The sequence below is a fragment of the Zeugodacus cucurbitae genome, chromosome 6 (genome assembly GCF_028554725.1).
Source record: "Zeugodacus cucurbitae isolate PBARC_wt_2022May chromosome 6, idZeuCucr1.2, whole genome shotgun sequence".
Classification (NCBI taxonomy): Eukaryota; Metazoa; Arthropoda; class Insecta; order Diptera; family Tephritidae; genus Zeugodacus; species Zeugodacus cucurbitae.
In genome coordinates, this window is record NC_071671.1 from 39,949,591 (window position 1) to 39,964,994 (window position 15,404).

The window sequence follows — 15,404 nt, forward strand, 5'->3', positions numbered from 1 at the left end:
TCTACTTACTTTCATATATCATACTAGCAGACCGCTCCGGCTTCGCACGGGTTTAAACAAACATTTCAAAAGTTATAAGTTTTTACACACTTATACATACTACCTCATTCATATATATGTTCTTTCACGCTTCTTGCATGGGTTTATTAAAAAAGTAAAATGAAAATGGAAAATTCGAACATGAAATTATATTTTATTTGTAATGAGCTAAAACCTCTAGTATTTGTTGTCCGTTGTCTTTCTCTCAGATTATGAAGGCGTTGGGAACGCTCAGAGTTCGACGCCCTAGTGCGAGCTTGTATATTTCTAATATTTTGTTCTTCAAGACGCTGCACACGCTCCGTTGTCGACTCTCAAGCGCGTACTTGGGAGGTTCTGAAATTCTGTTCAGCAAGCAGCTGCGAGCGCTCTTTACTCGACTATCTAGCACGCGATTGCGATGCGAAGAGAATAACTTGCAAGACGATTTTCAGTTTCAGGTTAAGATTCTCCATCACGGATTATTTTTGATACTCTCACTTGGGAACTATTTCCAAAAAGTTGAGATTCTAGCTATAAATATAGCCAATGTTACTCGGCGTGAATGTAGCTTTCCAATGGTGAAAGAGTTTTTGAAATCGGCACAGTAGCTTTTGAGTTTACTCATTACAAACATACATACAAATCTTTCCTCTTTATAATAGTAGTATAGATTATAAATATGGACTGTCAAACGACTGCTTTTTTATGTTTTCCATTACTTTTCCGAGTACTCGGACGGTTTAGCGATAATTTCGGCACGAATGAGCTTGAACTCGTTAATGGTCCGAGGTTTCGAGATATATTTTCATTCCAAATAACCTCTTAAAACAAAATCAATGGAAATCAATTCTGAATAGTTTGCTTGGCTGTCATTGTCGTCTCTTTTTTACTTGAAACATTCTTTTTGTTTTCCAAATATGAAAATGTAAAATGGGTTCTGATATTCGACTTTTCGTAAGGTCTTCTAACCAACTTAATGGGTTAAAGTTATTCAACGGGAAAGATGGGGTATTTGGTATATTTTCCTGTTCTAAGCATTACGACGTAAATCATAATAAATCAAAACATAAGAGTTTTTTGAACATTAAAGCTTGCCCGCTCAAGTAAAACAGGATAATCAATAAAAGGGATCATAACAGATAAATTTAAATTCACCTCTTTTCAAGTGAATCGATGTTGATTCGTATGCAAAGAATATTGAATTTAAGAGTCTTCACAATATATATAATGTAACCCATGTACATATATGTTTTTTTCAACTCGTCTAAATGCCGATTTGAATAGTTGGATATATGTCGTTAGTTTTCCAATTAATATGGTATATGGAATACAATTTTAGTGGCAAATAAAAGTTCAAGACTTCCACACTGCGTATTTTTGAATATTATTTGTATTTAGATGTTTGTCTCTCAAACTGATGGAGAATTCAAGAATACGTTTATTTCGTTTCTGTGAAAATTGTTTCATATCTAGTTTTATGAAGTCAGATATTTGATCTGTAGGTTATCGAATGTGGTCGACATATTGTGGCAATACCTAAGATGTTCCTGGGATTGAGTTCCACATCAAGAAAGGTTATCTAGGGATGTTTTCAACGACTACATTCGAGCTCAAACTGTCTTGAGAAGAGTTCTCATTTACTAATCTCAACGAGTCTTTTACTTTTCGTTCACTATAGGCTCTAGTTAACATCTTGTGATGAATTTTCAGGTGCTTCCTCTGGTGTTCCCATTTACATATCGATTTCTATACGAACGTATGAACATTTTATGCAAATTAATAATTTTATGCTAACTAATAAGTAGAATTCTCCACGTTTCCTGCTGGCCTGCGTCATGTGAAAGCCAAATGTACTTGAACTCCTGAAAAGATCCCACAAGTGTACCCAGCACACGTAGCCTTGAACAAGAGAAGCCTTGCAAACAATATCCACAGTCTGTTAATGAATTACAAAAAAAAGTGCGCTACAACAACAAAAAACGATGGTCACGAATTCCTTGCAAATTCCGTACGCACACGACTCAACTCAACAATCAACAAACTGTGTGTGCTGGCTTTACTAATTTCTCCCGCACTTACTCTGCTATAATTCGTTGTATTACTTTTTATTGTCCTCCTTGTCTCTTGAAGGTTTTGTGTTTTTTTATTGTGTACTCTGATACTTTTGTGCTAAAAGGATGTAAGCTTTTATATACTCTACAATGTACTATTGCGAACCACAGCCACAACGTTTACTCGGTGGGTGGAGCGATCGAAACACGAACGAGTAAAATCCAAAATTGTAGAGAAGAGTGAGTTTTTAAGTTTCTGTTGTGAAAATCTTCTCCCCCGGCACTGTCTGTGGAACGAAATTTTTATGGAGTTGTCTCGAATATGCTGGAATCCTTTTTCTGATTTTCAACTAGATTACCTCAGCGCGCTTGTTATTTGTTAGTAGTTTCAGAGAACTCCTCTCGGAATTCGTGAAGCTCGTTATCAGATTAACTCGAACGTCGTCAACTTCTGGACGAAAATTATGGGAAGTTTTTGGAGAGCCTTCTTTAATCGTCCAGAAAATACTTTACTATTTGAATATTTACTCAGTTTAAAGGGGTACTCGCTCGTCAAAGATTCGTACTGAGAAATAAAAATCCGGGAAGTACACTAGATCTCCAAGTTTTGCAAGCCAAGTATTTAGATAGAAAACGTTGAAAGCAAAAGATCAGACCAGTTAACTTTGTTTCGTAATCATAATTCCAATTTAATTGAAATGTATTCTGAACCCTAAAGAGTGTGAACTGGGATCACGAAGGTCGGCTCTCTCGGGTGGCGCTTTTATATACTACCCTAATGTTGACGGCATACAATGACGACATTTACCGCCAGCCATCCAGTGTCATACAGTGCAAGAATGTTAAAAATACCCACACGTGGCCGAGACTTCAGTAAAAAGGGGACAAGTCCATAAGCATAGCATGAGCATAGAGTAACATAACACGTACATGCACACCGACATATTTACATATGTATGCTGTGCTAATGTATTTAAACAATAAAAACAAGTCGGTTGGTTATGCGTTAGACTGGAGAGAGGTAGGGGTGTACAGCTAGAAACAATAAAGGAATTGCAAAAAAATATTTTGACTTGGCGAAAGAACACGTCACACTCCCCCACCTCCCATAATTACAGCGCCGTGTGTGTAGAAGAAACCAAAGCGCACGACAGTGTCGCACAAGATAACGTACAAATTCACTGTACACACACACACGCACGAAATCACTGTTTGCTTCAAGCATGAGTCAAGCAGCCAATCAAGCAGTTAGCAAGCCAACATGGGTGGCAGGCGGAGGCGGCTCACTGACACTCAGCACCCACCAACTGTTTAGGTCTTAACTTTTAACTACATTCGTTTGGAAAGTACGTACATACATATATACATACATAGGTGCATGTGTATTTATGTACCATAAACATTCCGCAACATAAAATATCACATGCTAAGCTGGTGCACTTCATAAACGTCACTTGTTTCACTTGTAATAAGGTCTCTGCGCGTGTATTTAGTTGAATACGCATTTTTACCGATATCCTTGCTGCTCACTCGTACATATTCATCTGACAGTGTTGGTGTTTGATCTCATGTACATGCTTATGTTTCTATTTATGAGCAAGAGCTCCAACTGTGAGTAGGCAAACACATGCTAATTTATTATTTTTTATGCCCACATGAAACACATATTTACATCACATATACATGTATAAGTATATGGATATGTGCATGCAAATGTGTTTGAATAATTACAGCAAAAGGCCTAAGCAATATTAACGTTCACATATACTATATACGTATATATACAAGTGTACACTTATGAGCTTTCTTAATGACATTTAGTTTTACAAGCAAAACTTTTAGTAAAAATCAATGATTATCCTTCTAAATGAACTAAATACATCAGGTGTGTTCTTTAAATATCATCAATATTAAATATAATTTGTATTGTTAATAGATTGGGGTTATGTTAGTTAACTCAACACTGGACATTTGCAAAAATCGGTCCTTTATAATGTCAAAAAGTTGTTGACATGGATCAAGATACTCTCATGTATCGAGAAAGCGCTTTGAGTCTATTACAATTCTCTTAATGTGACTCAGTCGATTTCAGACAATGTTTGTTGTTGTTGTTGTAGCCGTATAAATACTTCCCAAATATTTGGGAGGAATGCCGCCGATTTTACAGTCCTTAGTCGAATCCGGATCCGTTCCAGTTACGTAGAACCGACCTCAGTTAACAAATGAGTTTCTTTTCTTTTTCCAGGCAATATGGAGTACAATGGATATCTTATGCTCTGATCTAGGACTGGTTGTTAATCAGACATCCACACTAGATGAAGTATCTTGATGTAATTAATAATGCAGATATACACCTCTATAGTCTTGAGAATACAGTCAGCAAGCTCAAGATCAGGATCGCCATATATATCTGCTATGAAGGCATGGTAGAAGACTCCCCCAATGTAAAGAATTATTTCTTTCAGACCTCGTTCGATACTTTGATTCATTACTAATCCAGATCTAACAACGAGAAAAAACCCTCGTCTGATTACATAATCTTGAACTGCCTTAAATTTGGCGTTGATTAAAAATAGTGAATTAGTGAACGTACCCCGAAAAAGGCGACATAATTATAAAATGTTTAAAATACATGGAAACACACACAAATATCCATGTAAAAAATATACATACATATATGTGTGGGTATGTGTGTGTGGTGCTGGGCACGCTCAACCTTGGCGCAAGCACTCAGAGCTGTTGATACGCAGATACATTGCAATAATTGTTGGCTTATTTTTAACTCTGCCTCTGCAGTGGCGCTCACACACGCAACCTGCACATCTCGCACAACCCTCAGCGAGCACTAACTGTAACTACTAATGGCCTAGGCTGGCCGTAGCTCTACCAGCTTCTTCTTGAACTACTTTTCACCCATTCTTTTGGCAGTTTTTTCATTGTTTTTCGACTATTCGCACACGCGCACGCACACAGTTGTATTTGTATATGTACTTATGTATGGAATGTGCTGTTGGCAGCTTTGTCGCCTCAGCAATAATTGTGTGCCGCCGCCATTGCCCCTGTAACTGTCTCGAGGTTTTATTTTAGCTTCTCTGCCGCTGTGTTATCATACGAGAATGACACAGAAATTCCAAACAGAAGAAGACGCAGAGAACTACACAAGAAGATAACCAAAAAGTTTCTTTCTATTTATGTCTTCATTGTCGTGGGGAACCGCAAACCCCGCAAAGGGGATGCGAGTGTATGTGTTATTGTTGTTGCGTTTTGCGGTGTGCCTGATTAGAGAAGTTGGCACCGAAAAGTAGAACTTGTCCGAGGACAAATAACAGTAGTCACCACTAGAGCCACCCACCACCACCACCACCCCACATCTGGTAGGCGAAAGCATCAGCATAGTGAATAGTGGCAGAATTTTAACAGCTTTGCTTAAGAGTTGTTGGCGAAAAACGGTTCAAATGCGAAATGTGCGCTCATTTTGCTTTGCTCTCTTTTCGCTCTCTCATCATCTCTATACCTATATATAACTGTCACTGGCTGTCATGGCGGCGCTCTTTCACTTTGTACGCGCGCCGACTTTGCTTTTTGGCTCTTGATGAGTGTGCGGCCGGACAGCGCTGTCTTTCGGCTCAAAGCTTGCACCTCGCCGCCCGTAGGCGCCTTGACGTCTGCAAAACGTCGTCTACCCACAGCGTTGCTTTTCTCCTGACCTCCTTCCAGCGTGCTGTCAGACAGCTCGACTGCGACTGTTGAGTTGATGTCTCGGTGGCTTGGTAGTTACGCAAGCATCGACTTTTTCGCCAAAATGGATTTGAGCTGTTGGATTCTGCTCCGCATTTGTATGCGTGATTGCTATCGTTTTAAGTCCTGAAAGTTCAATTCTCCTGCTGCGTCTCGCCACTTACTTAATTCAGCGTCAATTATTCGTTTGCCATACACTTAATATCCGTCGTTCTTCGGCGTTCGCACGCGTCCACATACACAGTTACTAATTAACTCACAATAGGTCATACATACACACAAGTATGTACAACTCAACCTTGAGGCCATTTCGACATTTGTGAAATCTTTAATTTATCATTTGTTATCAAGCAACGAGCTCACATGTGCTCGTGCGGAATCATTACGGGCAGTCGGGACGCTACCGACCGCTCCACACAATCGCAGTCATCGATTCGTTTGCGACTTTTACACTCCATTAGTATTCCAGCTTTCATATTTCTTTCATTCCATCCGATATCTTATTATGCGTTGCCCCATTTGTTTTGATTTATTTTCTAGGTTATCAGTGTTTCCTTTCCAAATCATTCGTTAATATCGAAAATTCCTCATCCCAATGCATCTGTGTGTGTGCGTTATTTTGCTTTAACCTTGCTTTGCATGCAATTGAAAATGTGTTGATATTAAAATATTTGTGTGGAAAATTTAGTTATAATATGTATTCTAGAACTCCATATATGTATGAGCATAAACACTGATACTGTTATGAGTAAATGTATCAGAAATGACAGAAGAATTATTTCAGAGTTCCGTTCTTGCTAATCGAATGTAAATCATAGTTAATCAAAGTTAACCAAAAACTAGGTAACTGAGACAAGTAGTGTTCGAATTGCGTGCTTTTATTACATATGATATGTGAGACTAATGTTTATAGCTTTTAAATATATTTAGTAGAAATAATATTTGATTTTTGAGAATCTTAAATTAAACTTAAATATCCTTTAATAGCTCCAGAATTATATTTAATAAAACATTTAGTAAAATATAAAAGATATTCTACCAATAAAATGTAATCTAACTATGAAAAGAATGCATCAGATGTATACAGAAAAGTATAAATGGAAAGTCAAAATACGAACATCTTGATCAAAATCGTTGATCTTACTCACAAGGCCTCTGCAGCAGAACCATTCGTAAGTGAACGTAGCGCAGGAAAACAATATTTTCCCACAATACCGAAACTTAGCAGAGAGTTCTTCCACAAATTTCAACGACCAAACTTTCAGGTCGTAAAATAAAGAAACATATTTTAACAGACTAGTTATCCTCAGACACAACGTGCAAACTTTTAAAATCTGCCTCCATACGCAACTAATGACATGGAACCATAGATGTAAGTGCAAACTCAGCTAAAGAGAGCAACATTATAACTTATATAAACTAATTCCAATTCTTCACATTAACTTTTTAGTGAGAAAGGGCTCATTAGCAATTTGTAAACTGTTTAAAAATATAACACAAATAATCCATTTCGCCAAATGTTGAACTATGTTTGGATTTTTGTAGGTTTTAAAAAACCGCAAACTGATCTAATATTCCGCCTTTAACTTTGACCTTTTGAAAGACCAAACGAGATGTACGGTTAGGCAATGGAGATATTGTTCGAAGCTGACTTAAAAGCTACGTACTACATCAGCTTTCAACCATTTGAAAGAAGACATTTTAAGTCAATTCTTCGAAACAACTAAACACATTTATTAAGGGACTACATCTAGTTAAGACCCCTAAAAAATTAGGTTTTTCAACAGTTTTCCTGAGAAAACTTCTAAATTTATTATTATAACAATTTGTATACATATTATGGTAGCTTTGAAGAGTATTGAATATTTTGAATATTTTTTATTTATAAAACACAGTTTTTGAAGCTACTAGAGCAGATCCCCTCCCAAACAAGGCGTTTTGCGATGACCACTATATCTCTGAAGTGCAATTAAAGGAAGGAATTTCAAACTAGATGTAACCCCTTAAATTAAACGATTCTTTCAACAAGCCGAAAAAGGATTTATTATGTTTTCATGACGTAAACTAAATAGTAACACAAACAAATATCACACGGTAGTAGAAATAACTATTTTGTTTCTAGACTTTAGATAATGTTTTCAAAATTTTCAAATTAGCCAATCGTTCGAGGTAGCCTTCTGAAAAATTAAGATTTTTTGATTGGAGCAATATTATTAATTTCGTGAGGATCTTATTCATAGTTTAATTTACAATATATTATTAATATTACAAAATAGAATTTTTTATTACACTTGATTTATAGATTTTCGGTTATTTTCCGTTTCCGTGCTTCATTGAATGAAATGTGCATTCCTTGAATTTTTAGAAAATATTACATTGAGCTCAATTGACTTTTACTAGCATTGCTTCATTCGATTCCTAATGCGCTATGCTGTTGATTAAGCTTGTTTTCGTTATTTGAACATTTCCATACATTTGCTTTGAGTTTAAGTAATATTTGTATTTGATTGAGACGATTTTACTTTGTAATGCATTGTTGCCTTTGAACTTTTGAACTATTGCAATGATTTTTTGAATTCCTACAAAATTCTACTTACTATGTTTGCATAATCAAAAAGTAATATTGTGATGTAAATAATAAAACTGTACATTGTACGAACAGCTACATGCACATACATACAAACAAATACAGTGTGTTGTTTCGATTAGCGAGAGATTACCGACAGCAACGACAACACAAATAAGGACATGAAGCGCCACCAACTAACGAGCTAACAACAAAACAAACTAACAAAACGTTAAAATGAAATAACTTTAATAAAAGCAACAACAAATCGCTACTAGCACCACTTAAAACGATGAATAAGGATTTTGTAGTAAAATTAACAGAAAAGAGGAGAGAAACAAGCGAAGAAAAAAGCACGAACGAACGAAATGAGTAATTCTTTTGTCATTTTATTGCCAAAAGTTAGATTTTTCACGAAAACTTATCGATGGTTAATGGCTCCAATTAATTGGCACTGTGTGCACGCACGGTGTAACTTTCAATGTGCCGGCACTATTTTTTTCCATAAACAATTGATTACATATTATTCTTTTATTGTTGTTCTTACGTGATATGCGAAATCAGCAAAAATAGCTAAACAAAAACAAAAAATAAAATAATAATAAAAAATTTCTAAGTATATACAGAAAAACAAAAGTAAAATTTTAGGTAATGATAATTTTGAATTTTGTTTGAAGTAATTTGCAATTGAAACCCTCATTCACTTGAAGAAACAACCAAATCGAAATCGAAATTGAGCATTATGACACACTAGCAACATGTACAGTTAATATATTTTCCATTTAATTATTAATAAATACTATTTGATAATCGATGCTGTTTACAATATGCTTTTGTAATATAATACTTTTTGCTGAATGGAATCAATACTTGAAAATCACTATGCGTATGCGCCGTTTCTCTATGTTCGAATAGACAATTCACTTGTATACCCAATCTATAGCTGGTAACTGGAATACTAACAAAACAAGCGACAGTATTTATACATAATGTATTACTTATGTTCGTACATGAAAATATTACTTATTAGTATAAATTTAAACTGCTGAAATGGAATTCAAAAAGTAGTCGAACGCGCCAAAAAAGACGGTACAAAACGTTAACCGATGAACGCTGAACGATAAAATATTGAAAAAATTTGCCACAAATGTTAAAAGCGGCGCGTGCTGGGCCAGTTGTCAATTGCCGGAAAATCACATTTCACACAAATACCGTATACTTGTAAAATATTTTCCAAACTCCAAGCTAATTTCACATTCACTTTTGAACTGCAGTTTTTTCAAGTTACTAAAAGTACATAAAAATATAAATATCTACAATATATATATATATTACTTTTTGGTTTTGTATATATGACTTTTTATGTATATGAATATATAACTCAATATATTTACATAATTAACGATATGTTGGCACAAAACAAACGAAGAAACTCAATTCAAAAATTATGCTGTAAATTTCAATAATTCAAAAGCAAGTTAAACACAAAAATATTAAAAAATCGGAAAAATTTGCAATCAGTTATCAATAACCAGTGTAAGTTGTTTTTTTGCGAAAACTCTAAAACTAATGCCAGAAATTAGAAGTCGTACACAGTACTGTTGTCGTTAGCGCGCTAGGCCAGCCTGCTAGACATACAAACATACAGTCAATCATACAACCAATCAGTTACTCAAACGCAATTCAATCCCACAATTCGCAACCATTATGCTGTTATTGGTCAACGCAACATTATCTCTTACGCTGTCAAGGGTTGTCTTACGTCAAGTTAGGTTATTAGCTAACTGTTATGCTGTTAATTAGCAAGTCTGTGTTTCATTAAATAGTAAAACGTCATTTGAGCTCTTTTATTGACTCATAATTTGGCTATTTCCACTCACTTAGTCACGAGTGTATTCGCAAAGTGCAACCCTGGCGACCTAAAAGTACTAAGAACTGCTTATCTCTTACACTCATAACTTTATCTCAAAACATTTAGTAACTGAGAGATTATACAAACAGTTTTTACGTAAACCAAATGCAACCCTAGAATTAATAACAGTAAATCTAAAATTTCTGAATATGACAGTTTCAATATCTTCACATTTTTAAATTTTTATTATTTATTTCGAAAAATGTTTCAAATACTCTTACAAACATTAGTAAGCAAGTATAAAATCAAAATCACGCACCTCACATATAAGAGTAAACTGCCATTTGGAGTTGATAAGCCACAAGCCACAAAACGATTTCATACACTTAGCCAAACTCATCTGTCTACGCATAATCACATACATTTAATTTGGATATTTTTTTTCAAATATTTACTTAAATTTGCTTATGTCTGTTACAAACGCGCTTATTTGTTGTATCTATGTCGCAGGCTGTCGCTGTGTTTGTTTCTACCTCTAACTCTAACTCTATCTCGATTTGTTCACTTTCTAAACTCGCTATCTTTTTTGGAATATTTCGAATGTAATTTTTCCATAACATTGTATTTGTTTATTGTACTCAACCGCCATAAACACACACACATATTTTGCACGTTTACTCTATATGCATCTAAACTTTGCCAAACACTGTTGAAGATACTCCTTACGTACAAAACACATCATGTCACCAATTCAACGCCCACGGCTGTACAGTATGACAGTGTGGTAGCAATTAACCGTTTGTGTGTTAAGCGCGCAGGCATTATCACTTTTATCCGAACCCATTCACACAATCACACACCTACCATACGAGCCACTATCGAGCATTTATTGGCGCATACTACACACACACACATTCACACATGAACACCCACTCTAACTCATCGTTCGGCCGTCAGGCTTGAGTTTAAGGTCAATTTTTATTGAAAAAGCGCTTTACTTGTACAAATACACACAAAACCACTACAGAGTTCGATACAAAATCGCATTATCTGAATAAAGAAACAGTTACTTACGCTCTACACAAAGATGCAGCAAGCAGCAAACCAAGAAAGATTTTTGTTTTTCGTTTAACCCACACCAACCACAGCTGCTACACTGAGCAGCGGAAGCAGAGCGAAGCTTGCCAAATAAAAACTGAAACAACCTAAATTCACTCAAATTAATTTTGTAAAATACATTAATCCGCTAAATCTTAACGTACCCCCACAACGTTGCTTTAAGTGTAAATACCTAAAATTTAAGGCAAAAATACAAAAACAAAATTATTGTAAATTAAGAAGTATTTAAAATTAGTTTCTTGCTTAAAGTTAGTGTTTGTATTTTAGCTGCGACTCTCGTGATAAAGCGAAATTCCGTCAATTAACAAACAATTATGTAAATAGCAACAACAAATAATACGAAATACAACATTGAATGCAACAACAATAAGACTGAGCTGTCAAACAGCCGTATTGTAATGAAAAACAGTCAATTACATTATTATATTTTGAACGCAAATATATCAAATAATTTTACGAAAAAAAGAGAACAAAATTTAAAAAATGACGCTGTCCATTGATTATATATTTAAATTGTTTACTTCAAATACATAAGCATGAAGAGCATTACAAGAAAGTTAATGGGGCCAGTAGTCCATAAGTGTTCGCTTAAAATCTAAAATTTTGGTGATGAATATGATGCAAAGAGTAAACGAAAAGAACTAGTTTTATATAAAGGAATTGAGAAAAAATCGTACAAATTACAAAAGTATTACAAAAATTACAGTACAATTACCAATACCATTACCAGTACCAGTACCAGTACAGAACAATTAACAATTAATTAGTATGCAGTTAATTTAGTGTGCAAGTAATTGAAAATTGTTATTGTAGTTATGATTTTGTTTGGCGCAAGTGTTTGTTCGAATGTTCGAATATGCGAAAAAAGTTAATACATACACATTTATAATAACTATCACATATATATATATATATATATATACACATATATATATTTAGATATATAGACTACATATATATATTTCTCATATTGCGCGCTAAAACCGAAAAGTGTGAGTTAAACAGCTCTTTAGAACAACAACAACGTCAAATAATGCTGTCGACTACACTCACCCAGTACTAATACAGACATAAAGACCAACCAAGCAGAAATATAAAATAAAATAAAATAAAATGCAATGAAAGACACACTCTACTTTCCCATTAGCCCAACAAATGAATCTAAACAGCCAAGCAAAATATCTATCAAACAAACAAAAAAGCAATCATCTAATCAAGCCAATCAATCAAACACCCTAACAAACAAACAAGAAACAAGCAAACTACCCAAGCAAAAACTCTTTCAAATCGCCCATTTCAGATGTACGGCACATACGGCCCGACTGGAAGTCCGCCACTACCCGACATAATCGGTCAGTATTACGCGCCTACCGGCTACGGTCTCGGTGTTGGTCCGCCGCCACCACCACCGAGCACCTACGACATGTTCGGCCCCACCGCTTCGGCTGCCGGTTATCTATACGAACCGACCCTGGGCAGTTCTGTCGCCGCTGGCCTCTACGGTCAGCATCCATCGCCGATACGACGACGCCGTTACAGCATCGCCGGTCTGCCATCGGCCTCGATGATGAACGATTACTATGGACTATATGCGCCACAAATGCAGCAGTCCTCCTCTTCGAATATAGTGAATCTGTTGAATGAGGCGCACAAATCCATTTCGCGCTCCTCCCAGATACTTAATCAACATGCGCGCATGCAACAGGCCACACAGCCGGTTACACCGCTCTCACATTATCCTGGACGCATTATATCTAGCTACCCGACCTTGCATCCGGGCGATACATCGCCGCCATACCTTAACGACAACCTCATGCAGATGTCGGCGAGTTTTTCATCGCAGCCGAACATGTACTTCCAACAGTATGCCCCGTCGTCGGCGGCGGCCACAGCGGCAGCGGCCCAACAATCAGCAGCAGCGGCGGCGGCAGTAGCCGCTCAACAAGCGGCCACCGGTGGCCATTTGGGCGGAAGGCTATTGCGGCCGGCCTACTCAGTGTCAAATTTAAATTACTTGAACTATCCGAGCAAATACACTTCAGGTGGTGTTAGTGGTATTGGTGGTAGTAGTAGTTATGCGAATCCATTCTCTCAGTCCATATTCAGTCAGACCGATTTGCCATATAGCATGAGTTCGTTGTTGCAGCAACGCAATCTAATGCCATCGCTGCACGCCTCCAATCCGGCTATATCGCAGTATTATCAGTACGCCACACAGGCACCGCATACGCATACGCATCCGCTTGCCTACAATTTGCAACAGCAATTTGCGGGCACCCAACATTATGCACACCAGCTGCCGCTCGGCGCCCAGCACCCGTCGGCGCACATCCACCACTCGGTACAGCAGCAGCTGAATCCGTTGCATCAGTACCACGTGCACCAGCAGCAGCATCACATGCAAACGCATCCACTAGCGGCGTTACGCGAAACGAGTGGACCATTCGCGGCGACACTCACCAGCAGCGCGCTGGACGACGCGGGGCTGACTGGGCGCGCTGGTCTCAGTGCAGGCGGTGGCGTTGGTGGCGTTGGCGGTGTGGCGACTGGCGCGGCGGGCGTTGCAGCTGCGTCCGCATACGATAGCCTACATACAACGCCGTCATATCAGCATCATCACCACCAACAACAACAGCAGCAGCAGCAACACCTCAGTCACTTAAGCCAACAGCAATTGCACCACCACCATCATCATCCCACAACATCTGCCCCATTAAGCCATACAAGCACTCCATACCATCATCACCAACACATGTCGCCATATTCGAAACTAGATTTAGACTATCCGAAACTGCCATCCGAGCATAAACGACAAGTAAGTTTCAAATTTGACGTAGATACGCTATCACTAGACTCCTAAGGTTAAGTTACCACCAAGCAATTAGCAAGCCAAACAGCAAACGCGTGCAGTATTAACCAGTGCTGCCAAAAAATCAGAAACACAATGGATGAGTGCGAAATTGAAGCGAAAACAAAAAAAAAAAAAACATTTGATTCGAAATTTTTTTCGAAAACACTTGGAATTATGCGAGAATGAAAATTAGCAAAATTTTGAAGTGAGAAGAATTAGTAAATACCTTTAGAGACACTAGCAAAATTCGTAGATTGGCAGAAATCAAAATTTCCATAGCACTCGCTCTTAGCAAAATCAAATACACGCTTGCTGTGCAACTACAAAAAAATAAAGAAAGCTTAGATTTAGCACTAATAATAAAAAATAATTGAACATAAGGAATGGGTGAAGTGTCAACACAGCGCGCGGCGAGAAGGCGGCTGCTTGCATTTACGCATTGGGCATTTGACTGCTCACCGTCAAATGGAGCGCGAACGAAACTGGGAGACACTCCCCTCATATGTAGGTACATCCATATACGCTTAACACACACAGACATACACACAAATAAACAAACACTGTTGTGCGTGTTCAGAAATAGAAACCAGACGCTTAGAGTTGTGTGACTCCGATTATGATAGACTCCGCTGGGCTGCTGAAGAGTGCTTTAGACACTGACGCTCCGACGCGGTGGCGTGTCCTGCGCGCACACCACACCTACAGCATTTTCACACAAACACGATTATACTAAAGCAAAACGAAATTGAGTCCAATCCCTTCCTTCTAGCCGCCAATTAGGAGACGTTTGGTTAGTCACTTAGTCAGTTTAGTGAGTCCGTTAGTTAGTTAGTTAGATAATTAGTTGATTTGTTTGTGTACTGAGCCCGTCGTACTACTCTACAGCTCTCAAGGCAACAACATGCGACTAACATCACAGGAGTACGTATATTGCTCGTATATAAAACGTACAAAATGGATAATAAACAATAATATGAATCGAAGTGTTTTCACATATCATGCGCATACTCGTACATATATATACTCGTACTTACTTACAATTGCATTACATACGGCCATACAACCATATAATCCTATAAAATTCGCTGCGAAAACGAAGGCCAATCGCATACAAAGTGTTAAATCTAACTAAACTAAAGTAAAAAAAATATTCAATATTATGCAATGTATGTAGTAGAATACTCATTATTCACACTTATACTCGTA

The 15,404-nt window shown here is 37.2% G+C and overlaps 1 protein-coding gene across 10 annotated transcripts in view; it reads left to right on the forward strand.

Annotated features, from left to right (window-relative positions):
* LOC105216876 (trichohyalin) overlaps window positions 1–15,404 on the forward strand; it is a 97,793-nt gene that overhangs the window by 46,071 nt on the left and 36,318 nt on the right. The window contains exon 9 of one of the 10 annotated variants that reach the window (XM_011191600.3): window positions 12,648–14,162. The exons of the other annotated variants lie outside the window; for them this stretch is intronic. Within the exon in view, the coding sequence (XP_011189902.1) occupies window positions 12,648–14,162 (1,515 nt within the window). The remainder of the gene's footprint in view (window positions 1–12,647; window positions 14,163–15,404) is intronic. 10 annotated transcript variants of the gene reach the window in all.